Here is a 27,674-nt window from a genome sequence, read left to right as displayed (position 1 = left end):
ATCAAAGTACAGCATTCCAAAATGTCTAAATTGAGATGTAGGTATCATTCATATTCAGTATCAAGTCCCGAACTGGGGCCGGTTAAACCTAGTCCATTTCAACCCCAAAAAGACGCAAGTTTGCGCGTTAAATGCTAAAAAAACACCATTTGTCGTATCTCCACGATTTGAGAACATTCCGTTAGCCGCCACAGCTAGTATCGGAATACTTGGCGTCGATATTTCGAGCCTCGTTCAGTTCCGCGGTCAAGGCAAAGCCAAATTGGCATAAAAAAAAGCTTGGTGTGCTCAGCAAGGCAAGACAGTACTTCACGTCGGCCCATCGTCTAAGACTATACAAGGCGCAAATTCGGCCTCACATGGAGTACTGCACTCACCTCTGGGCGGGTGCTCGTCAGTACCAGCTCCTTCCGTTTGACCGTATCAAACGTAGAGCCGAATTATCGACGATCAAGCCCTTTCCGATCTGCTTGATCCTTTGGCTTTGCGTAGAGATGTTGGATCGCTCTACATCTTCTACAGAATTTTTCACGGGGAATGTTCCGAGGGATTGTTCGGATTAATTCCGGCTGCTGAATTTCACCTTCGGATATCTCGTCAAAATTCCAAATATCACCCGCACCACCTAGATATCCGAAAATCCACAACAGCGCGATTTTTAAGACATTTTCTGCCTCGCACAACCACTCTGTGGAACCAGCTCTCGCCGGCGGTTTTTCCGAACCGATACGACTTGGGCACCTTCGAGCGCCCTGCAAGCCCCCGGGTGTGGCAGATGTCCATGGGCGGTGGTAGTCACTTTCCATCAGGTGAGCCTCCTGCTCGTTTGCCACCTACATATTAAAAAAAAAAAAAAACTGAAGTCATATATTTTCTATGACAAATAAAAATTAAAAATAGTTAAAGAATGTGCAATTAATAACTCTTATTTAAATATAAACCATAAAAATTTGGAAGTGATTATATATTTCTAATTAAAATTTAAAAACGAATGATTTTATCGTGTTTAAGGAGACCGTCGTTTGGTAAGAAAAACATTAGACAAGAAGAATATTATGAACCGTACTGGGAAAATGGCGAATGGGTTTTTAACAGGTAATGTCCTTAATATGATTAATTAGTAACAATAATCTATCAACTCTGTCTGTTACCTCTTCAGGGTTAAATTGCTGAACCGATTTAGATGAAATTTGATATCATTTGTGAGCTATCGGTTATCTATCTAAATAAACTTTGAATGTATTTATTGTACCGATTAAATGCTGAACTGATATTGATAATATTTGTCATTAATATCTTATGAGTTTAAAGTTTGCAGAGCCATGGGGGAATCGATTCCAATCTAAGAAGGATTAACAGTATTCACTATATAGAGTTCTTGATTATTATATCTTCTGTACTAATATAATGAAGAGGTAAAAATTTTCTGTTAGTATGTAATCTCCGCTATTAATGATCTAATTTTAAAATGTTTTCATTAGTACAAATGTACGTTATTTCTGAATACATATAATATCATATCATTTTTGTAAATTAATTAACTGGACCCCTGTGGAGTAGGGGCGAATCGCAAGTTACATATGTCAAAAATCTTTATTTACCAACGGTTCGGTAAGAAACAATTCAGACCTGAGAAGAACCTGCGAAATAAATTCAACGGAACTTTTCTGTTCCTCTTTTTAAACATTTCATATTTCTATTTTGAAACGGCCTGAAGTCGATTGTTTCATTGCCAAAGTGTTATCAACAAATAAGTCATTCGTTTTAATAATAATACAATATAGTACCCTACGTCACAACTTATGTCCACTTTAATTTTACTTTCAATGTTCCGATAACAACTTCGTCGACATTTCAAATGCTATATCACTATGAATATCATGGAATATCCAAGATCACCTCATGGCTTACCAATGATATCGAGACAATACAATGTCAAAGTTTATTTTGCTTTACTCTTCTTGTATTCGGAATAGACTATCGGTTCAAACAATACCATAAATCTATACCTGTAATCAAATTGGAGTGTCTGTTTGTAATAATATTAAAATAACCGCTTTTACTAAATGCATATGTATGTATACACGGTACTTATACCAAAATAACATTTTTTTCGATTTTTGTCTGTCTGTTTGTTCTGGCTACTCTCAAACGGCTGGACCGATTTTGACGTGACTTTCACTGACAGATAGCTGATGTAATAAGGAGTGACTGAGGCTACAACAATAGCTTTTTTTCTAAATTAACTATTTGTAAATAATAGCACAGTGTTTTAAAGTGTTTTTATGGGTTAGGATTCTCCCAATTTCGTATAACTTGCGTCTACATTTCATCTCATATTCTAAGAAGAAACCTCCGTGTGTTTGATAATACAAGATGTAAACCTTCTTCCTAAAAGGATTGACTTGTGAGTGTTATAATTACTAGTATAATTTTAATTCTTAATTATTTTCGAGTAAGCAAAAATAAACGTTTTAGTAATTTTAGTCTACGGTATCTAATTCGGAGTATGTCAGACGGTTAATGTTTCAACAGAGAATTGAAAAAACCATCGAATCATATTCTAAACATGGGATCAACTCAACACAAGGAGTGCAATCAAATATGTCTGAAAATGTATGAAAGGTATGCTGTATTATAAGAGGGTTAAAAAATTTATAATATTGTCTATGTCTAAATGTCATTGTCTTCTGGCATATTGTTAAATACTAGATGAAAACCAGTCTTCGTTCGGGTAAAATAAATAAACTAAACAAATATAAAATATACCAACTGCCGTACCTCTGCACGAAATTAATATTTCGAACACACTTTCTAAATGCATCCGTAAACGTCAAACATGGCCGCCCATTGAACTGTCATGGTCATTGAATTTCATGGATTTAATATCGAAATATCTCGATTATACGAATTTTGCGGATATATGTCTAAATAATCTATATGATTAAAAAATCATTATTCTTGAACCGTATTGTTTCGTTCGGGTATATCGTAGATCACGAAATTATGAATACAGATAAAAATATTTGACAATTCCCCCGAATGCTATGCTAGAATCGGGTCTATTCCACGGGACTTGGTAACAATAATTTATAGTGTAAATAGTAACTGAATAAGATTAGGAACTCAAGAGTGATAATTATTTAAATTAATATCATTTGAGGACCCCAACGTCGACGACTTCATAAACCGTGGGCCGTCATAAGTCTTGCTTACTTAAAATGGTCAGCGGACTTCTAACTGGCTTGAGTTTTAGTACTCGCCATCCAATTTGGTGACGCTGTCAAGTCGATAGGGAAATATATAATGCGGTCCAAATATCTGTAGACTGACGTCGATGACATCATATCGACATTTATACAAACGGTACTGATACTGACAGGCTAACAGAATGAGCAATGATGAGAACATTACGTAGTCAAGTGACAAAGCGGGGTATCGAATTCCAGCGAGGCCCACAGATATCGAGGAACTCGTAAAGCAACTGATTGGCCATCTCATCGGTGTTTAAGAGAGAGGGAATAGAGATTACACGTGCACACTTGGACACTATACTATGTCTTGAGTGGCTGGTCGCTCTTAAGATTGGTCGCTATAGTCGAAATCGGTCCTTACAACAACTTAACTTTTTAATTAACTATACGCGTATAATAGTTAAATAAAAAAAAACGTAATTTTTGTCTGTATATCACGTGACCTAAAACACGATCCGCCATGATGTGGCGTCAGATTGGCAAAAACTGTTATGTCAATATCATCTGGTATTTGATAAACAATTTTCTGGAGTTTTAATGCTAGTATTTGTACACTACACTCCAACGACAGCGATTGTAATTCATTATTTTCCCAAAAAACACCAAATATCTATATACCGGCCGTACATACACGACTGTTGTTTTTAACAATCTGACGTCATCAAAATGACTGACAGCGTTTTGCGGGAATAAAAAAGGTTTAAAATTTAATTTAATTTTATGGCAACAAAGCGTGTTTATTTTGCCGATATATATTTTTTTGTGGCTTTTTATTAGGAAAATCAAAATTTTGAAGTAATTTTTTCAATCATAGTAGAATACCCTATTTATTTGCCAATGCCAGTGGAAGATTGTTATTATGACCCATGTGCATTCACACACACACACATATGTCTTCACACTGGCTCATCCAACGTTAACGAAATATTTTCTTATTCTTTTTTTTTCTTCTCTGTCATCTTTTCCTTACAAATTCTAAAAAAGTATTGCGTTGATTACTTTTCCAGCTACGGAAGTGTTTGTGGTATGAGGCTAGCACCAAAAGATGGAAATTTCAAGAAAAAAAACGTGTACGAATTTCAGCTATTCGAAAATATTTGTTACTTGGAACTCGCCAATTGTGTGTCTGCCTCGAAAAGTATGTGAACTTATTTTTTTATTAAAAAGTCATGTGGGCCCTCTGACTTTAGCAAAGTCAGAAATTAACCATCCCTCATATATAAGTATGTTTGTTTGACGGTAGAATATGTCATGAAACTGTATTTGTCACGTGTTCGGTGCCCGTTGGAATATGTCAAATTAGTTGTCTATAACATGTAACATATTAATCTTTTTTGTTAGTTACTATATTATTTGACAATACGCCATCAAAGTTCTCTTAAGTTGGCGGTGGATCAATATTATTTTTTCTATTTCAACTCTTTTTTAACTGTTCTGAGTTGTAAAATGGTAAATAGTGGTCTTTTATCAAACAATGAATTGAACAATCTTGAGACTTGAAGTAATAATTAAAATAATATATTTGATGCTAACATTAGGCTTAATATTATATTCATTAAAAAATAAACTAAAAACGAACGATGAAGAATATTTGAAATAGGAAACAAATATATAAAAAAATGTTTTCCTCCAAACTTAAGAAAACTCGGCTTAACGCTATTTATGAAAAATTATATCCCGGATACTTCTATAGTAATAAGTACGTACAAAGTATTGGGAGTTGCACACGCCGAAAGATTAATAGCATTAATTACAGTTTCTCACCATCGTGGAGTACTGATTAGTTCAATAACCCCAATAGCCTCATGAAAACTCACTGGGCCATCTAGTCTCTACAATTTGAACATTTCTTTACATGGTGGTAGGGCTTTGTGCTAACCCGTCTGGGTAAGTACCACCCACTCATCAGATATTCTGCCGCCAAGCAGCAATAATTGGTATTGTTGAGTTCCGGTTTGAAGGGTGAGCGAGCCAGTGTAACTACAGGCACAAGGGACATAACATCTTAGTTCCCAAAGTTGGTGGTGCATTGGAGAATTTAGGGATGGTTAATATTTCTAACAGCACCAATGTCTATGGGCGGTGGTGACCATTTCACATCAGGTGGCCCATTTGCCGGTACGCCTATTACATAAAAAAATCTCCATTTTGACATTCATCCGTTAATGTATACTATACCTAGTCTACACAGTTAAAAGTTTAGATATACGTATATAAATAAATAAAATACTTTCAACGTAATTGTACATCTTAAAGAGAAAAATAAAAATACAGCCTAAATAAAAGTAGCATACGATTTTGACGACCTTATCGCTACGTAGCAATCTCCCAGGCAACCAACGGTGTAGGTGATAACTCCTGGGATATGGAATTGGTGGAGCTGTAATAATAAATAAAATAATATTACATAAGGCCACCTCTTTTATAGATACGTTTTATGGGCTTTTTCCACCACGCTGCGCCAATGCGGGTTGACGGTTTCTTTCATCGGTAAACACGAAGGGAATACATATTAAGAGGGTACATACAAATTAAGCACATCCAAAGGTTCTTGGGTTTGATCCCAAATACATAACACATGTTCTTACCATACGAACTCGGATTTGAACTTCATCTAATATTGTTTTTTTCTTTTTATTCCAGGATTTTGTAAGTATATATCAGAGGGTTGGGCTACAAAAGGGATGACTGAAAGACAATTGCATGTGGTGGAGATGGGAATGCTGAGAGGAATGTGTGGTGTTACGCGAATGGATGGAGTAAGGAATGAGTACATAAGAGGAAGTTTGAAAGTGGCACCGGTAACCGAGAAGCTATCTGGAAACCGGCTGTCTTGGTATGGGCATGTTATGAGGAGGAATGAGGACCATGTTGTGAGAAAGGTTTTGAGAATGGATGTGGATGGATATAGAGGTAGGGGACGACCAAAGAAACGATGGATGGATTGTGTGAACGACGATATGGTTAGAAAGAATGTTACTTGTGAGATGACTTCCGACAGAGAAGTATGGAAGAAAATTGGGATAAGGGGAGGAGGATGATGATGAAGATGATTTGTAAGTATAATAAACATTGTAAAATTTTAAAGAATGGCTTTATTCAAGTAATATTTTAAATATATTCCAACCACAAGGGTAAAGACCAATAAACAACTTTGACATGAAATTGAATGAACTATGAGATTACTTATGGATTCGTGATGAGTTTTGTCGGCGAAGTTGTTTTTGATATTGGGACTTTAGAAGTAAAATTTAAGTGGATATAAGTAGTGTATATATATTATATATAGTGTGTATATATGGATATAGTAGTAAATGTAATAGTTTTGTAATATAAATAAAGATATGTTAATCAAGAACTGTTCGTAGTTCACAATATAGCATAGCAAATCGCATGGAATATGCAGGACCGGATTTGGACCACAAGGGAGTAAAGGCCCCATTTATTGTTATTTTACAAATAAATTTGATCAATTTCATTCGTATCAGTAAAAATTGACACTAATTTATTTCTTTGTATCAGTCTTTTAAAACTGTACTTAGTAATATTATTATAATTTGATTATATCTAAACATATATTACATTACAATTCTTAACTCGTCGGAACCTCTATTCTGAGGGCCTCTTGTGGAGGCCCCAGGGCAATTACTCCGGTTGCCCTCCCCTAAATCCGGTCCTAATATGTAAATATAATGTTTGTTGATCTTCACTCTTTCTGCGATTAGAATAGGGTATACATGTTTAGTCTGATCAATTAAACTATGCTGTCTCCTTCTTTCGAATATCAAATCAATAGCGACTGAAAGAGAGAGTTTATAAACAATGTTAAATCTTGTGTTCAAGATTGGTTTCCTGTAAACAAAGGAGAATGCGTGTCAAGTATTACGTACTATCCGACTGTCCCCACGGACATCGTGTCTCGGAAAATTATGTGGGAAGAAAATCTTAAGGAATGAATATATTTTACTCTAATAATTGTTTTTATTTTAATTATTTATTATTCATTTGACAATACAAACTGCTATGTCCCTGCATTTTAAATTTGTAAATTGTGCCTGTAATGGGTGCCAAAATTATGAAACCTTATTTATAAGAAATCTTTAATGTCAAATAGTACACATTAGTTCAGTTTGAATTGGATTGGTTTACGTTTATAATTTGTTTTCTTATACAGACGTAGCGCTCTCTAACCGGCCTGTAACTTTATTCCGCTCTATAAAATTAATTATTTGTTCAATCGTAACAATTTGATAAATTGCAAACAAGAATCCTCTTTATTTTTCTGCACATCTACGGCTGGAGCTCTTCAAATTGAGAACATTAACGATCCGTCCCATAATCACTGGGACAGAAATCGGCTCACGCTGTTAATATATTAAATGTAATACCTTCTTTACATCACTTCTATAATTAAAATTATTTAAACATTCACAATTTTAATTTGTAATAAAATATATATTGAAAAATAAGATAAGGTCCATCTCTCCATCTACCGAATCTTGGCTGTGTTGACACTTGCTGTTTTATCTTAAAGTGAAGAGCAACTAAATAATCTTGAGCATTACGAGACCTATGTATACGATTCATATTGGGATTACGCAAATATCATGTTAGGTTTTAAATTAAACAGATTTCGTAAAACGACGACAAATACTTACGCGCTTACGACACTTTTGTTTTGGAATATATCAACGTGTCTGTGCTAACTGCTAAGTGACTAGCTAACAATACTGTTGATCCCGAGACCCAGGGTCTGGACCCTGGGACAGGCTAGTAACAAGTAATAGGGTCTCCTTTGAGAATTACAATCTGCCCAAATTGATCCTTCCTGTTACCATTATAAACCCACCATTATTTCAACATTCATGTAAATAAAATATCACACAGTTATACACACATTTAATTACATAAAATAAATCGTACAAAACGCGTACATCAAAGTATTGTCTATTAAAGTTAATAAATGTAAAATACAATTAAAAAATACAAAAAACATTCGGAATGTATTAACAGAAACTGGTTTTATTATTATTATTAACAATTTAAGAACAAAGTATTTTAAAACATTTACACGCAACAACAATTATTTACCTTAAAAATTGAACAACACGACTGCCCTGAAATGTATTCATTTATTTATTATGTTTATGGCTTCTGTCAATAGGTTGACAATTCTGCCAGTGGCAGGTTTGAAAAATACGTTTAAGTAGAAGGGCACTTCCATCCCATTCACTAACATGATCATCGTGGAGACATGAATATCCAGGAACCCGAAAACGAGAACCCGGCTTTAACCATGTCTCCGAGATGGCCAAAATATGAGGATGGTAGGAGATAATTAGAGAGATAATTTCATGTTTTTTATGTCTAACGCTCTTGCATTTCCATTGGAGAATTGTCGTCATTTTTATTAAAAGAATTAGGAGTGAATTGATTAAGTTTTTCAGTGACAGTGTACGGTAAACTGATATTATAATAATAATAATAATTTCGTTTATTTAAGACAATTAATAGTCCACTTGTTAGTTACAAAAGACACATTACAACTATGTTAGTACAACAAAAGATATTACGACACAAAAAAGCAGAATACAAAAAAAAAAAAAGGAAATACGTAAATTATTTGCTCAACCTAACCTGCCTCACCAGCACGTTAACGAAGTGTTAGAGGGCAGGCTCGGCCAGCTTAGCACTAAACATTTTCAGAATCTGCTTTATGCTTGGTAATAATATCGATTAAAGACAGCAAAAGTTGGATGATATCGGATAAATCAGGATTTTGTCTAGAATTATTACCTGAAGTTCTAAGAGCACAGCCATTAGGCTGGGAACATTTTGGAGAACTAACTAGGGCAGAGTGAGCTTCTTTATCGAATCCCTTACTAAGGGGAGGGCGAGGTCGTTGGTTGAGAAGTACAGTTTTCCGTTGGGATGAAACAGGAGGGATTAAAGGGCTGGAGATTTCATAAATTGGAGTGAGAGGGCTCATCGTAGGGCGAGTGGGAGTGGACATAGAGTTGGGAGAAGAGCGTGCGGAGTCAGCAAAAGAGCGACGGTTAGGGCGAAAACGGAGAGAGGCTTCATTGTATGTAATATTTTCCTCTGACATCACAATTTTATTTGTTTCTGTCTTATATGTTCTGGGCAATTGGGGTCAGTAGCCAGATGTGGACCTGGGCAAGACAAACATGTAGCCTCACTACGGGGTACTTTACAGGAACGTCCATGATCAGGTTGAGCACACACAAAGCACCTTGGTTTGGACCTGCATTTATCTTGTGTGCCCAAAGCGACAGCAATTATTGCATTGGATAGTGGGAAGGGAGTAAAGGGTTACTGGAAGTGAAGTGTAGCAACAAAATATTCTCTCAGGCAAGGTTTGACCTAAAAATGTCACAACAACTGTTTGAGTAGGTAACCACTCAGTTTTACCGTCAGTGACAGATTTTCGGTTTAACCTTCTTGCTTTTATAGCCCGGCAACCAGGGGTGTAGCTTTCGATACTACTCAGAAACTCCTCCATAGACCAGTCGATGAAGATTTGCTTCACAATACCCATTCGGGTAATGTGAAAAGCTGGGATGATTATTTTATAATTATGCTCCTGGAACAATGGACTGTCAATGAAATTATTGGCAGAAGAAGCATTCTCAAATTCAACAACAACAAGGTTGCGTCCTGCTGATTTAATTCCTCCCTTGAGAACACCAGAGACCTTGTTTCTGTAAATAATTTGAGCAAATTTAAGTAAACTAATTGTATAATCAGCTGATGGGTCGGGTTCCACTCGTGAGGCGTGGACAATAAAAGGGCCTTGATCGGAGTCGTTATACTTCAATTTAGTACCGCTAAATTCGGAGAGTGTGAATGTGTGTTGAATTGAAGCACTAGGAGGAGAGGAAGCATCCCGTTTGTTTAGAATACTCTCTGCAGCGGTATGAGAGCGTTTGGTAGGCTTCAGGACTTTTTTGGAGTCTTCTCTAATTATAGATTCAGTAGACATCACAAAATCATGACTTATGGAGTCACCTCCGCCCCCATCCGGGGGCTCCTCAGATTCCATCACCAACTACTAAATTATTAAAGAAAAACTTAAATGACAAAAAGTAATAACGCAGGACAACTCAAGTATTAGTGAAACTAAGCGATATTAGTACAAAAAACCTAATTTAGAAATTGCGCACGTGTAGTAAAGAATACCACTGACCTCTTTTCCAACATGACGCAATCAATTCTCAAATGTATACATATCATATCAGTGAAGAGCAATTAAATTGTCTATGACTAAATCTCATTGTCATTAATCATGAATATATTAAATTAATAAAACAATATATATTAAAAAAACAAACCAGTCGGTGTGGGTCACGTCTTTCAAGAAGGACGTAACGCTCAACTCCAGCGAAGTTCTGCTGACGTTTAGTAAATAAGAAAAATTGTAAACTACCACAACTAACTAAAAGTAAAAAATGAAAAAAAGGGTGCTGTGTTGTTTAATAAAAAAAAATCTCATTGCCTTTGATCAGTGTCTATAATGTCTATGGCTAATAAAGGCTATGTAGTGTAAATGGGGCGTTAAAAGTGTAAATATTAACAAAACCAAATTAAGAAGTCAATAGTGACAATTACACAGATCTTAACGATACTTCATAGATCCAAATCGGTCTAGACATTGATATGGGAACACAAAATATTAATTATTTTAATAAGTAAAATTACAATTTAATTGTAATCGGATAATTAAAAGATTGTTATTCCACTAATTTTATATCATATGAAATAATGATCCAATCCTCACACATACGTTTCTACGTTAACTATAAATTATATTCAAATATAATATGTACTATATTGTCATATATAAGAAAATTTAAAATAACAAATAACACATTTTTGTCACTGGCAACATTATTAATTAATCTGAGTTTGTAAAGCTCACATAGATAATCAATAAATAAATATCATACATATATCCTTCAAACACGGAGACTGCTTAGTCGTTATAATACGCCATACATAAAAATTGTCCACAGATTTTTTTCCAGCTATTTTGACATCTATATTGATTTTATTATCTGTATACACACATATGTTGTAGACGTCGCTAGATGGCGTTGCATCACATGAACTTCTATATCGTTGAACCGAAAACTAGTATATCTATTATTATTGTACAAATACCCCGTTTAACACTTGGAACGGGTTTTCCTGGAGACCAGGTCCAATGTCGTGTGTTGAAGTATCACATACCAGCCCTTATACTTACTATTAGTTGAACAGCAACGCTTTGTAAGTAAAGACAATATATAACAGCCTTCACATGTATCGAGGTCGGACAAAGGCCTCGTTTTGAAGAGCTTATTGAATATATAGATATACATGTGGCAGATTTTTATCCACGATATTTTTTCACAACAATTTAGCACATGAAATTCAGTGATTCTTGCCCGGTGAACCTGCAGTCTTGCAGCCATATAGCCTTTGCACAGGCAGTGAGCCAGTGCTATTACAAACTTATATCTCTTAGTTAAAATAAATTCAATACAATACATCATCAACCAGGTTAAATCCTGAAATAAGGCGCTTATTTTTTTAAAATTGTAAATTGACTAAAGAAGAATCGTCAAATATTATACAAGTACAAAATACATTCCTAATAAATGAACATAAAGTACTAACACACCATAGACTAGTTTATTATCTATGAAATCATCCACAGCTTATGTATATTTCTTATCAATAAATTCACAAAAAACTTTAATTTCTAATAAAATTGGACTTATTAATATAACATCATTTTATTTAAAATTATATTTTTTAAATCAATACTTTATCATATAGTCTCCGTAGTGGGACATATACTATAGTTTTTAATAAATTTACACTACACGATATAAAGTACTATCAATAAGTGACTTCTAATATTACAAGAGTTTATTTTATTTGTCAAACTTTCCACATATCTACATGTCGTACAGATAAATCTGTTTGTAGACGATTTTGCGTTTGTAGTGCGACACGCGGCGGCTGAATCGGAATGGATTCGTTTTTGCAAGCTTCTATTTTTCTTTTCTTAGTTGATAATCAAATATATGGTTTGAGTGAAAATTAAAGTCAAAAGAATTATTTTAAAATTACATATGAATGCTGTAATGACATTGGCTAAGAAAAAATCAATTCCTTGACTATGGACGAATAGAGAAATAGTTATAAACGTGCTACTGAAGACGAATATAACTTTAAGGGTAGAGTCGATGAATTATCAAATTTAAGCGAGGATGAGGACGACTGCGACAAGTTGGTTGTTAAAAAAAACATTAATGATATATAACATTAAGTACATTATCCTAAAAGTAGTTTATTTTTTTGTTTGCTGACGGTACACTACTACAAACGCAAAAAAATCAACCGTCATTTTGATGTAATATATAAAAATATTATTATAATACTATTGTTTTGTCTACGAGGCGTAATTCAAACGCTACCATCCGAATAACGGATAGTAAGATAAATAGATGAAATGACAATTAGACACAAAGTATCCGTATTTAAAACGGATCGTTCTTGAATATAGTAACCGGGCTTTCGTAATTTAAAGATGCACAAAACAATGACTGTCTGTCTGACAACGTTCGGCTTAAATTCATTCGATATAGTAAATAACAACAGTAAGCTTTACCACACTCCAGTATGGATTGGAAACACAAGAAATCATTTCTTGCGAGTAATAGCTGCGTGATGTTTTTAGTACATAAACCTGCTATCTTTAACTAAGATCCATGTGTTCTACCTACTGGACCATCTTGGTTTTAATCTTGATATAAATGGATGTTTGTATGTCTGTCTGAGATTAATTTTAAACTAAATTTTGAGCTGTGAACTTGATGTACTGTTATTTGTACCAAATATTTTATTAAAATTATTAATTTGTCACTATTTTTATTTCTCTCTAAACTATAGATTCCGTCTATCTATTTACTGATTTAGTTTGTATCTATCTAATAAGAACACACCAATATTATATTCTATTAGCTACAAAAAAATGCCAGCACAACATACGTTTTAAGATAATTTCTGATTATCTTTTGTAAATAAATCACTTCTCCGCCCTTGAGTTGGGCAGAGTTTCATTATGATTTGATGCCCGTCTGACGACTCACGTCGTATCTCACTCGTGACAACAAAACCGACTCACGACTCACAGTGACGCGTCGTTGTGCCGCTCACGACTCTGATATTTCACGATGGTGTTCGTGGAAGTGAGTTCTGATAGAATAACTCAGCTAATTTTATAGCTTGTATCTGACATCGATTGTATTACTTTTGAATCACGAATTACCTACTCCTGCAGCTGGGCTTGAGGTTGGGAAGTTCTCAGTAGCAGTTCAGGGTTAGGTTAGTTGGTTAGTCAGTGGAGCGAGAAAACTGAAGATACACCTGCGTCTGCGCACACTTGTCTTTGAGATTGGCGACCATTATCGATGAAATATTCCCCTTACTAAATTTCCATAAATATATTCAGATATATAAAAACAGGTACCGTGTGCAACTGTGGCATTACTCCTACATAAACTTTTAAAACCTTATGGCTTATTGTAGTAAAGTCGCACCCCTTAAACGGTGACCACACACCATCGTGCGCACAATTAAATCATTACCAATAATTATAAGACATCCGAATTGGTGTTGCGATTACTTATCACCTAAACATATTTACAAATATTTAAAAACATCTAAAATCGCTACAAAATTACGTGACGTTTTTCATACATATATTAGTTAAGCCACTTAAATATATCTCTCCAAACATTTCATGAGCAACATTACAAACGACCAGATTTACCATTGAATGTATTCCCCCCCTATTCATTTCAAGTCGTTGAAATTCACGTCACGTCAGTAGTCTAAATTAAAAGCAGGTGAAACTGCAAAGTACGACTACTTCTAGAATATTGACACTAAAACCTTCTCCGTTACGCGCTGTATCTTTCGGTATAAGTTTTATGTATATCGGTTTAGTATATTCAGTTGGGAACACAAGAAAATCCTCATTTATTGGTACAAACGTGTAACGGGGCATAAAATGCTTAATCTATACTGATAATAAACTTTGCCTTGACTCAGTATTGACTCACAAGCAAAACGACTGTGTTTAGCGAGATGAAATTACGACCATAATTTTTCTTTAACGTAAGCATACCATTAGAAAGGACTTTATAGAAATTTAAACTTTATGGGGTGGCTTTAGGTAAATGGGAGGGAGTCGATGTAAACTTTATCCGCACGAAGGTTCTCTCTTTCGCGTTACATACTTATTTGCAAACCAGATTATTAACTAACACGACTGTATTTTTAGATAGTATTTTTTCTCGGCAGAATCTACATTCCGAACCGGTGGTAGCTTCACTTGAAATAGTTTGTTAAATGACGATTCAAAAGTGCTCGTAAAAGCCTACTAGAATAAAGTATATTTTGATTCGACTCGATTCGATTGTTAAGAGCTGTCTGTGCATAATACAGAAGAGCTATCAGCAAATCGCGTGGCAGATGTGAATCCAAGGTTTGTTTACCTGAACTCCTGCTGCCGTTGGATTAGACACAGAATATATTTGACGAATATCAAAGAAACGTATTCCAACTATTCAATAATTAAACTTTTATTCCACAGATATTCACACTAAACCGCGAAGCGATTAGTCGAATCGATATTAAAATGTATCAAATCGATTTCGCTTCGATTATTCGATTATTTCGACGTCCATGTCGTTGCAGTAATCGGCTAGGAAGTCTAGGAACAGTGTGAACTTGCCACCCGACGAGCTCGACCAGCCCGACGAGACCGTCTTCATGCACGTCGACAGGTTCGTCAGCACGTCCTGGAAATATGACGACATCGCTGATATACGAGACGGTTTGTTTCATTTGTGACAGTTATAAGACGCTTCCAGTAATCCCCCCCCTCCCTCCCTAGAGGGGGGCAAGTAGGAGCTGGTAATGTGACAGGAATTAGAAATCGAGATCATTTATTCTGCCGAGATGGCCCAGTGGTTAGAACGCGTGCATCTTAACCGATGATTTCGGGTTCAAACCCAGGCAGGCACCACTGAATTTTCATGTGCTTAATTTGTGTTTATAATTCATCGCGTGCTCGGCGGTGAAGGAAAACATCGTGACGAAACCTGCATGTGTCTAATTTCAACGAAATTCTGCCACATGTGTATTCCGCCAACCCGCATTGGAGCAGCGTGGTGGAATATGCTCCATACCTTCTCCTCAACGGGAGAGGAGGCCTTAGCCCAGCAGTGGGAAATTTACAGGCTGATTATGTTATGTTTATGTTATTCTGCCTTTACATTTGCTTACTATATTGAAGTGCGCAAGCACATTATGACTAATTACGGTCTCAATCAAATTATTTGATTTTTCTGGATAAGCATTTTTACTTGATGTTAGGGCTTTGAGGGAGTCTGCCTGGGTAGGTACCACCCACTCATTAGATATTCTACGGTTTGAAGGGTACAAGGGAAAAGGCAATCGATCAATTCTGGCCATCGGAGAGAACATTCCTCGCGCAGAGGCCAGTCGAGACCGCGGGCGGCTTGGATTGTCCAGAGCTGCCTTAAGGATTCCATTCCGAAGCGATATCGGAAAGCAGCCACGACAAAGAGGGCCCGCGCACCTGCGGCCAGGCCTGCGAGTAGAGCGCCAGGCACGTCTCGGCCAGCGCGCCGGGCGCCAGGTAGCGCTCCGTCAGCAGGAACAGCAGCACGTGCGCCAGCGCCGCCCACGCGCCCGCGCGCCGCCCCAGCACGTGCACGTTGCGCGCGCACAGCACGCGCGCGAACGGGGCCAGCGCGCCCGCCTCGGGGGGGCCCGGCTCGGGGGGGCTCGCCGCCGGCGGGGGCCGCTCCACCACCGGCCCTGAAATGAGACATGGGATGTCTGATGATCGCGTACGGCACGTTGGGCGGGTTAGTAGGTGAGACTCCTGATTTCACTCGATCCATTAATATATATTCTCCTGGATCTGTACTACGAATGGGTGTTCAGCGGGGATACATTTTGGATCCCTTTTTATTTTTGTTGGATATACACGATCTTTCTTTTTATGTTAAAAGTATTTCTGATATTATATTATTCGCTAATACCTCATAACTTTCCAAAATTGATGGGAAAAACCTAATTATGTCAATGCTACGATGCATTATCACCGATAACAAAGTTGGGTTACAGAAAATTATGTAGATCTTAATGCTAAATAAACAAAATGCTTATTAAACTCAATAGTATTCATATGGTAACTCTAGTAGAACTCTTATTTATCGTCCCCGACAGGGAGACTCGGCTCCGCAGCACGCGCGGTCACAGAAGTTGGAAAACTAACTGCCGTTTATACTGCTCGATCGGTGTCCTGAGGTCCTCTATAGTTAAAATGGTGGAAAAGAGTAGCTACTGAGTTTCTTGCCGATTCTTCTCGGTAGAATCTATTTTCTGAACTGGTGGTAGCTTTACATTAATTCAACGGTGTAACATGACAATTTTACTAAAGAAATTTGATTTGATTTGACATCAAAGTAGCATTACCGTTACCAATATTACGCGTCCCGGTGTAACGAATAAAACCTACCGTTAACTTCCCCGGTCTTCCCGTCATCGTCAGACTGCGGGGTGGGGGCCCTGTCGTCGTAGTCGTCCGTGGGCGAGAGGTCCGGTCGTCGCTCGGGGGACTCGGGCCCCTCGTCGTGATGGGGCCGGTCCGGACAGCACGTGTTCCACAGCTCGTGGAGGTCGGGCAACACCTCCAATATTTTCATCGTCTTCCTGCTCACTGGCGACATTTTTCCCCATCACCAATATTACAAAAGAATTATAGGATAATATTTTATTAAGTAAACGTAATCGAATATATACATCGAATGATGTCTTTCTAAACGAACGCTGACAAAACCATGACAGGTACACGAAAACATCGTGGGTGTGTTATCGGCGACCCGATTGTGATCCTCATAATGGCAACTATAGGGCTCAGCTCAGCGCGCCGTCGCCTCACCGTAGACGATGCAGAAGTCGATGGACAGCTGCAGGATGGCCCGCTGCGTGGGGGGGCGCGTGAACACGTTGTGCGGCGCGCAGCTGGCGGCGCAGGCGCGCAGCACGCCCGCGGGGGGGGGCGCCTCCGCGTCCTCCAGCAGCAGGCAGATGTGCTCCTGCGGGACGTGCGCTCGGGCGGTCACCATCAAGGGGCACTGAGACCAGCTGAGATATACAAATAGTAATAAAACCTTAAGTGCGATGAGCGCGGCGGCCGGGCTGCACAGGTCGCGCAGGTTGGGCAGGTTGGGCGGCGGCGGCGCCACCTGCGCGGGGGGGGAGTCGGGCGACACGCGCAGCGACCACGCTTCCTGCTCTATGTTCCTGCACAGCACCGCTGGAGGGGGGGGGGGAATATTCTTATCGATCGAGTTGGAATGTGTCTCTTAGTGCAAAGCAGTAGGAGAAAGATTTAGGTCACACATTTCGACACGAATCAAAGATAAAACGAAAAACAATTACACCATGAGACATCCAACAAACGTGACATAGACGAGCCCGTTACGCTATATCACTACACGTATATTACGAGATATGAATAAAAATACGCGAAAATAAAACATCCGGTTAAAATAAATTGCTCGCTAAGGCCATTCAATAGGTAGCAATTCTTCAATATTTCAATTCTATTCACTCACCGGTGGTCGTCCAGTGGTCGTTGATCCACTTGCTCAGCCTGTTGTAGCAGGTCCTGGTGGCCACGGCGTGCAGCTGCGTCGGCGAATTGGGCAGCAGCGCCGTCAGCGCCGCCGAGATCCGGCTGCGGGCGATGGTCTTGCAGGACTCCAGGGCTTCCGAGCGCAGCTTGTCCAGATGCTCCGCGTACATCGCTCGCAGGAGCGGGATGAGCGTGTCCTGAAGGAAGACATTGCCGCGTCGACGTCACGGGAACGCTCCAATAGCGAAGGCCAGAGCCATGTACAAGTGCGGGCGCACTCACCCGGTCGGCGTGCTGCGCCACGAGGCCGGCGGCGGCGGCCCGCGCTTCGCCCCGGGCGCCGGCGAGCGCGGCGGCCAGGTCGCGCACGGCGGCGGAGCACACCCGCTCCCACACGAGCTCCAGCACGCGCCGGCTGGACGACGGCTGGCTGCGGAGCAGCTCCTCCTCGAGGCGCGCCTGGGTGACGGGGTTAAAATCATTCTTAACGACCCTCCCACCTCTATCCGCTTCCTCACCGACCTGCAGAGCATCTCGTTCACCGATCGGTTTATGTGCGGGGCCCCGTCGAAACTTAAAACCTATACCGATGAATTCTGTTTTTTCCAGAACATCTGATGCTTCCCCTTTTAAAAGTACATTCGATTTTACACATCTTACTTAAGGAGTAACGAATTTAAAAAATATACATCTTTACAGTATAACAGTAATTACAAAATAACACTAACCCGATATAATATTTCAAAGAGTTTTTTTACATTATCATATATTGAAAGACGTATTTGTATCATAAAAACTAGAGAAGTATCGCCAGCAAACAATACAATCTCGGGTTGATTAGCCAACATAAGTGAGAAGTCATTCACATAAACGAGAAAGAGAAACGGACTAAGCATAGATCCCCGAGGGACCCCCTCGCTAACTGGGGGCTCGGGAGACATTTCTCAATCCGATTATATGTAAATAAATCATGTTTCGGATACGAAATCAGAAGATCGAGTGTAGTGTCTCTAATGCCGTAGTGATGCAGCTTCCCGACCAGCGTATCACGTGTCAAATAATTAATGCTGGGTTTAATCACAAAACATCCCTAAATCCTGTGACTCTTTTCAGGCTATAAAATCATTCACTTCAAATCGTTTATCGGCTTCGACTTAATTGACTCGTATTCGTCAAAATGCACGAACATTCAATTTAGTATTCGTTTCTCGTCTTAAGTTAGACCTTGCTAAAAGCGGTTAGGACAAAGATCCACAATTATTGGGATCTGGAGTACTATCCGATTTAAAAATTGGGATCACATTACCGTTTCATGAAATGAGAAAACACGCCATTAAGAATACAATTTTGAAATATAATGACAAGATAAGCTGCCATCACATCGATTATTGAACTGTCTAACTTAACAGAGATCGTCCACAGATCAGTTTCCTTTAAATCTAATGATTTCAATTAACTCGTATATTTTTAACATTTACATTGCATTCCAAAATATAGATAGAGGTTTTAGTAGCACAGGTACTAATCAATGGGTTAAAATATTTTTTTTTTTGTATCTACAGCACAGATAGCACAGATAGGTTATAGTCAACTATGACTGAATGAAAATCTATTATAATTTTTGTTCATCTGATATCGAGTTTGTTGAACGAACGTTAACAAATATGAGGAGACGTACCTGTAGCTCCTTCTCCTTGTTCCGTATCCTGTCTTCCGTGTTCAAGGTCAAACTGACGGGCGTTATGTGTCTGAAGCTCTCCTTCTCGTGATTAACTCGTGACGTGGAAAGCAGCACGTTAACGTCCCTCAGGAACGGGCAGAGTTCGAATAGAGTCGATTCATCGACCAAGTCGCAGGAGTCGAATCCTTTCCTCGCTACACTGAACGTTACATCTCTCTTGTGATTGAAAAACTCCTGCGGGAAATGTGGCAAGTCGAATAGCCACCCGAGAATCGATTTCATGTATATAATGGTATTCTTCTTCATAAATGTGTTGCATTTTAATGTTTTCTCGTAGATACCGAAGAGTAGGTTTAGAAGGTTTTGATAGTAATTTAAGCGTAAAGTGGTGTAGTCGAGCATAGACAAATAATGCACTAGCCAAGGTACTGTTATTGTCATTCTGCCATTGTCTATGGCGGCTCTTAAAATTCCGTTTAAATCTATGGTAGGTTGGCTCTGAAACGGAATATGCACTATTATATCATAAATAAAAAATGTTGAAATTAACGGTGATTTTTAATTTTATTTTATTAATACTTGGGACAATTTTTTGTCTATCAAGAATCGAGTTGAAATAAAAGCGGTCCCAAAAGTGCTCCTAGTGGGAGCCTACTTAAATAAGGTTTTTATTAAACGACTTACATAATTCCGTAAGGCGATATCGTTTTCCAGAACTTTCTCCTTCGGCGCTGCGAATATTTCTTCCTTATTTCCGGGGAGCGGTCCTCTTTTCAATAAAATGTCTACTGATATCTGTACGTAGGGCAGGGATGTCAGGTATCCAAGGAATTTGGACAGAAGACATAACTTCTTGGATAAAAGTAGATATTCTCTTGTAAGGTCAGACCCGTTTGCTGAAAAATGAATAACAAACATTTAATTAGTCATTTATCATTTTGTACTACGTGTTGGGAAGGTTTGTTCGTCTGAATTTACATGACACTACGCTATTTAAAATAGATAGCCAGACTGACAAATGAGCCACCAGACCACCTGACCACCTGACCACTACCAATTGACACTGTAATTGACCATCCTCTACATCGTCAATGTTGGTCATCCATTTGTGGGAATGGTGTTATGTCCCTGGGTAGTGATAACTACGTTGAAACTCTTGCTCAAAGCCTTTAGCCAAAATGATTTGAAGAGATTAAGTAAGGAAACGGTTTAGATTCTCACAACGCCAATCTTTGGGCAAATTTGATCACTTTTCATCAGGAGAACTATTCGGTTTGCTAATCCGACATTTTCAAAATCAAAATATTCTTTATACAAGTACACTCATAAAAGCAGTTTTGAATCATTGCGAAACAGTGCTTAGATTTAAATGTAAAGCTACCACTGGGTCGGGAAGTTGATTCTAGGCTACACTTGGCTACAAGTTGACACTAGGCGGGCTCATGTCTAGCGTTGTACGAACACAGTCTGCAGGCGGTGTAACAGACTCACAAGACTCGTTGCTAATTCCCGTCGCATCGAGGGCGAGTATTTCTGAAGCGAGCGCATCCTTCAAATGTACCCGGAAGCTCTCGTTTTCTGCGTGCATTATGAACTCTCTGGAAAAATAAATGAAACATGACATAACATGACTCTACAATTTTTTCTTCTATATCGTATGCGCGACGAATAAATATATGTGTGTATTTTCGGTCCGATTGAGGATGTCCAAGGATTGATAATACCCAAGGTTCTATCTGTCGACGACCTCCGTGTCGAGTAGTGTGTACACCGCTTTTCAAGGGTACGCCACTCCGAGGTTTTGGGTTCGATTCCCGGCCGAGTCGACGTAGAAAAAGTTCATTAGTTTTCTATGTCGTCTCGGGTCTGGGTGTTTGTGGTACCGTCGTTACTTCTGATTCTCCATAACACAAGTGCTTTAGCTACTTACTTTGGGATCAGTTATGTACGTGTGATGTTGTCCAATATTTATTTATTATTATTATTATTATTATTATCTATTGAAATTTTAGATAAATGGTCATCACCGGTGAACACCCGTACGAGCCCAGAGGAATACATAACTTAGCGTCATGGAGGCAAAAGCGGTTCGGCTCCGATCTAGCTAAGCGTAACGCGATATATCGATAAACAAATGAAACTCACTTGTAAAACATTTCCTTGTCGGAGAAGTGTGGCAGGCGATGGGATTCGGTCGCCGACGGACACGTCAACCTGCGCTGGAGTTTACTCAGCTTCGACTCCTGGAATGACAAAGGTCGTAGTAATTCGTCGAAGCACTCGGAGCGCGGGGGGCGCGGGAGGAGGCGCGGGAGGAGGCGCGGGAGGAGCCGCTCACCGGCGCGGGCGCGTCGAGCAGCATGCGCGTGAGCAGCGCGGCCAAGTGCGCGTGGTTGGGCGCGCCCGCCCCCAGCGCCAGCAGCGTGCGCGTGCGCGTGCGCAGCGCCGCGCCGACGCCGCCGACGCCGCCGACCCCGCCGCCCCCGCCGCCCCCGCCGCCGCCGCCGCCGTCGCCCGACGAGTACCACCTGCGACATTCGCGCGCCTATGTTAAGTTTTATGACATATATAAACTCTTCTCATATCATATCCCCGTAGTCATATGATTGGAAGTTAAATCGAGTTAAGTTACGTAGTTTCCGTCCTAGTCCTCGCGAAATGCTATTGACGTATTCTTTGACTTATCGAAGGCCTCCGATCGGTTGGAACATGATACATTTTTTATGGGATAGCAGTGTCAAATGTGAAGCTGTTGAGCTTATAATACAAGCCAACAAATACCAGGTCAACGAATTTTCGTAAATACAATAAAGTTTTCTGATGAAATAATCAAAAATAGGTGTTTCGCAAGGATCAATATTAGGTTATTTTATATTTGTTATATTTTATAAATGTTCTTCTTAACTGTAAAAGTTCTTATTTTTTGCTTTTTTATGCCTTTCACTCTTCAAATCGGGACACTACAATACTAAATATTTCTGTTTGTTAGTCGAATATCTGATGAGTGGGTTTCTACACAGACCAGTTTGCAAAAGTAGATTAAAGGTAGTCTGTATCATTTTCTGAACCCTGACGTATATGCAAGATTTTAAGATGATCAGTCGAGTATTTAAGAAAGCGAAACATACGTATTCATAATATTAACTACGTTAAAACTCACCTCAATATTTCAAAAAACATATCCCTTTGCTTTTTGAAATTTTGGAAACTTAGTATCGATGGGAAGTTTTCCGCGTTGTCCGTCTCATGGTTGAAGCACACCATGCCGTTAGAGCCTCTACTCTCGCTGGTTTTAGACCTATCGCTGTTAGACTCTGCTTCGCGCTTCAATCCGTATGAGTTCAGGAGAAACTTCGCCAAATCCGGGTAAAAACTTCGTACTTTCTTATTTTCCCCGAGGATTTTTAACGAATTCTTGTCTAGTATCACATCTAAGACGGACCGTTGGTTCCATAACGATTTCACAGCGAAATAAGTGCTATTGTGAATGGGTTTTAAGATCGATTCATATAAATTCATCTGTAATTGAGATTTCGAAATCCTATAATCTTCGTCCAATTGTTTCGACAACAGGATCGTTATGAGGAAATATATTTCCGTATTTATGCTTAATATTAAATTATTCTTTAATAAAACGTTATAAATATCGATTAAAATATCGATTTTTTCAATAAATGCGATTTTACTCTGATCAGCCTCGACACAACTTAAATTTCTCTCAGATAAGTCTTTTTGGGATACCTTTATCTGTGGCGTTGTAACTTTAGGGGATAGTGTTGTGTTCAAGACGTTAAATTTCTCCATCAGTTTCTGTTTTTCCTGCTTTAAAATATTTCGTTCGACCTCTATGCCTTTCGACAATTCCTTAGGCTGTAATTTCGGTTTGAAAGCCAAGTTTTCCTCGAGCGCAAGAGGCGATGGTTGCTGGAACGCCTCTGGAGTGAAACTATTCAACGAGTAGCTCTTTTTGCTTCTATCAATATTCGTCGGGTTGATCCTGCGTCGGTCAGACTTTAAGGAACTGGACTTTCGTGTGCTGATTTCGGGAAATATTTCCAAATTGCTCAAATCCAAGTCCATTTTAGCTTCACTGTCGTCATTAGATGTATTTTTTGACCTTCTCTTTTTTGAGCTTTTCGATTGGACATTGACTAAGTAATCCGCTAAGCTGACGCTCTTCTCCTGGGACCTGGAATGCCTGCTGATACGAGGAGCGTCACATCTTTCGCATTTTTTGAAGGATCTGGAGTGAGGTGTGACAGGGCTGCTCGAAGGTAAATTCGAATAGTCAGGTTTGAAGGTAGTTTTCAATGGAGTACTTGATAGGACGAGTCTCTCGACTCCTGTGCTGATCCTCGATTCATCAGACGATAAAGATATATTATGTTCCTTTTTATCCTCGGGGAACAGCTTTGTTTTGACTCGTCTGCCTGGTTTCCTTCTCTCCCTGTTTGGAGACTCCTGTGTTTTTCTGTCAGACTTCACAGCGAGACTATCATTGGAAATGTCGCTATCACACGTCGGTTCGCTAGCTGATCTGTGGTGTTTGCGTTGCACGAGCGATTTCTCTGGTGTACCTTGGTGCTGTGGGATTGGTAAGGCATTGCTGTTTGTCTGTAAAACACTGCAAAAATATATAAATAAAATTAATGACATCTGAAATTGTGAACAACAACAGTTTAAATCCTAAATGAGAACACTATCAACATTAATGAAGCCATTGATTTTTTTTTAGACGCCACCAACCATGGGATGTTATGTCCCTTGTGCCTGTAGTTACACTGGCTCATTCACGCTTCAAACCGGGACACAAAAGACCTATTCAGAAGAGCTTGCACAAAGCCCTACCACCGAGTAAATTAATGAATGAATTAATTAATTAATATTACAATATATGGATACCAAACTTTCCAGGCTCAGCTTGTTTCCTGTCTACCTCACCATCATAACAAGCTTATAAAACAACCACCCATAGCCAACAGACAAATTTCAAGATCAACACTTGAAGCAAAATATCTATTTATAACTTTTAGTCCATAGCTGCTATTGGGATATTTATTCTAACTAGCAGGAATATAGAACCTCGCCTCATTGACTAGGTAAGGTAAAAGGTAAGCTGAGGAGCTGTTGCACATTCGTCATCAAGTATGTTGCTTCTCCACAACATACTTGATACATGTGATATTTCTAATATCATACAAAATTCAAATAATTCTTAATTATAATTCTGTTGTATATTATAAAATTAATCATTCATTCAATGTCACTCAGAATTAATAATACCATCTCTTTAAATATGTAATGGGTTGCGGTTTAGTAATCTGCTGCAGGAGCAGGGGGTGGAGGGGCTGTGGGGGAGGATATGAGTATTCTCCCTGTGCTCTGGTACCATTCCCATCATGCGAATTTCCTTCGTTCTTGACATATTGGCAAAAACTAATCTTATAATTCTAACCTCAAATCAGGCTATTTATTAACAATTTCGAAACTCAGTGGCCTTCTTGGAAAACACTCAAGGGGTAAGTCCGACAAGACCATATTGAGTCAGAGTTAACAGAGTCGGTTTTGTGTCAATTTTATACAGTCAAATGTGTAAATCTAAGCTTTCTAGCAAAATCATCGAAATAAAACACAACAAACAAAATGATCACTCATTCGGATTACGCGAGTCAAAAAGAAACAACGAACGACATATTTAAATATGTGTCAAAACACATTCGTGATATTTGACACATTAATTTAGCGTTTGACATATGACAAGCATCTTATGTATATTGCATCCTTGTCGAACTTAAACAAAATAGTTACTTATCCTGCTCTTATAGTGATATTACGATCTATTTGACATATTTTCGCGTAGGTTATGATAGTTTTTCTTAATTTTCTTGAAAATGGTGCAGTTTCGCAGGATGCGAGTGGTATTGTTGTAATCAGGGGCAATCCTCTAACATATACAACAATTTGTATCCCCAAAATCGTGGAGAATTATTCTAAACCTAACCCATAGTATTCATTGTAACTTTGGTTTAGTTTTTTTTAAATAAATTAACAACTCACTTTTCAGTCTGATTCCTGAGGTACGACAGGAAAAAGCCGACAAATTCATTCCTATTGGAATAAAATAAAATACAGTCTTCTGGTGCGGCCTGAAATATTAAACAAAAAAATATAAACAGAGTTAGCAAGTATAACATTTTAAATATTTACTCGGTTATTTACCTCAATTGACTCATTGTTTAACCATTTCGATAATAAATCCCAGTCTAACTTTCCCGAAAGAGCACTTTGAATTATTGTTTCAGGCATTTTAACTACATACAAATAGAAAAATACGCGATCGATGACAGGAGTTGCGCGCTAATTTTTCTTCTTATTATTATTATTTATTAAGTTTATGGCTTCTGTCAATAGGTGGACAATTCTGCCAGTGTCAGGGTTGAAAAATACACGTGGTTGCTTGAAACAGCACTTTTTCGTTTTGCCAAATGACCAGCACGATCTAAAACAAATAGGACATCACAAAGACATAATAAACCAACACCAACAAAGATACAAAATAATAAAATACCTACATAAATGTACTTATGATATAAATAATATATACTTAAACTTATTTAAAGTTTAATGTTATATCTTTCAATATACTTAAATAAAATAGTTATAATAGAGATTTCTGAAGAAGACAAAATACAGGACATGTTGAAAGGGCGAGGAAAAGAAGGAGGAAGAACATCATACAGTGAAACAGGAAATCTGGTGCAATCAAAAAAATATGTTCAACGGTACCCTCATCAAGGCCACATTCACATAAAGACTGGTCCCGAACCCTGATTTTTGATAGAAAATGAGGGCTGCATTTATGGCCAAGACGCAACCGAATTATTGTCGAAGTAGAAAATTTAGAGCAGTTATGAAACTCAAAAAACCAGGGTTTTAATGGAATATCAGGTTGCAAACTGCCATAAAATTTACCTTTTACATGGCGGGTAAAGTTCCATACATCATTCCAGCACTTATTCAAATCAATTTTAGCGAGAGAACGTAAATCTTGGGCAAAACAGTTACCATAAGTCTCCGTACCATTGCAAATAGACCACTTAGCACATATGTCAGCCTGTTCATTGCCAGAAATCCCAGAGTGGCCTGGAATCCACGCAAGGGTTACCTCAATTCCAGCAGAGTGACACTTAAAAAGAAGTTCCCGAGTTTTGAGGTTGATTGGGTGAACATCTCTAGAATGTAAGGGAAATTTTAAAATATCCTCTAAACAACTGCGACTATCAGTGATAATTATGGTTTTATTCAGGTTGTGGGATTCTAGCTTTATATTATAGCTTCATAAATAGCTATTGTTTCTCCAGAAAAAATAGATATCCTGGGAGAGCATTTAAAACTAAGAGTCAGCTTCATGTCAGGAACCCACACCGCTGAACCCACAGGGTCATCTGCAGATAGTTTAGAGGCGTCTGTAAACATAGTTCACCACCAGGGAAACTGCTCATTTAAGAGGTTTTTAAACCGAACGTTGGCTCCAGGATCTTCTTTATTAATACCAAAATATGTAATTACATTGGGCCTAAAAACAAGTGCATCAAAACAGACAGCAAACAAAGGATTACCAGGAAATTAAAAAAGTAGAGATGCTGCAATACATTTTTCATAACTTTTGAAAAGGCAAGGAGCTTCTTTATGAGTCCAATAAGTTGAAGGTGGGCAGAGTGAACTTCTTTATCGAATCCCTTAATAAGAGTAGGGCAAGGTCGTTGGTTGAGAAGTACAGTTTTCCGTTGGGATGAAACAGGAGGGATTAAAGGGCTGGAGATTTCATAAATTGTAGTGAGAGAGCTCATCGTAGGGCGAGTGGGAGTGGACATAGAGTTGGGAGAAGAGCGTGCGCAGTCAGCAAAAGAGCGACGGGTAGGGCGAAAACGGAGAGAGGCTTCAGTGACAAATTTTCGGTTCAACCTTCTTGCTTTTATAGCCCGGCAAC

General features: G+C 38.6%; 1 protein-coding gene across 1 annotated transcript; it reads right to left on the bottom strand.

Annotated features, from left to right (window-relative positions):
- Positions 1-14,895: 14,895 nt before the first annotated feature.
- On the bottom strand, positions 14,896-26,169 carry LOC113391549 (codanin-1). Its single transcript, XM_026627540.2, has 15 exons — positions 25,904-26,169; positions 25,742-25,830; positions 22,845-24,308; positions 22,023-22,212; positions 21,830-21,927; positions 21,176-21,282; positions 20,369-20,580; positions 19,682-20,182; positions 18,286-18,462; positions 17,984-18,200; positions 17,537-17,682; positions 17,305-17,461; positions 16,882-17,082; positions 15,934-16,175; positions 14,896-15,130 (listed from the first exon to the last, which is right to left on the bottom strand). Exons 1-15 carry the CDS (start codon positions 25,988-25,990, stop codon positions 14,993-14,995), a joined length of 4,026 nt encoding a protein of 1,341 aa, XP_026483325.2. The 5' UTR covers positions 25,991-26,169; the 3' UTR covers positions 14,896-14,992.
- Positions 26,170-27,674: the final 1,505 nt, after the last annotated feature.

Source organism: Vanessa tameamea, chromosome 30 (assembly GCF_037043105.1).
Source record: "Vanessa tameamea isolate UH-Manoa-2023 chromosome 30, ilVanTame1 primary haplotype, whole genome shotgun sequence".
Taxonomy (NCBI): domain Eukaryota; kingdom Metazoa; phylum Arthropoda; class Insecta; order Lepidoptera; family Nymphalidae; genus Vanessa; species Vanessa tameamea.
The sequence above is the reverse complement of the archived record's forward strand: the minus strand, read 5'-3'. Positions and strand labels throughout refer to the sequence as shown.

Coding starts and splice junctions, on each gene's coding strand:
- LOC113391549 (XM_026627540.2), bottom strand. CDS start 25,990: ATGCCTGAAACAATAATTCAAAGTGCTCTTTCGGGAAAGTTAGACTGG. Junction 17,683..17,983: donor CGACCACTGGACGACCACCG/GTGAGTGAATAG, acceptor CCCCCCCTCCAG/CGGTGCTGTGCAGGAACATA. Junction 17,462..17,536: donor CCGCGCTCATCGCACTTAAG/GTTTTATTACTA, acceptor CACGTCCCGCAG/GAGCACATCTGCCTGCTGCT.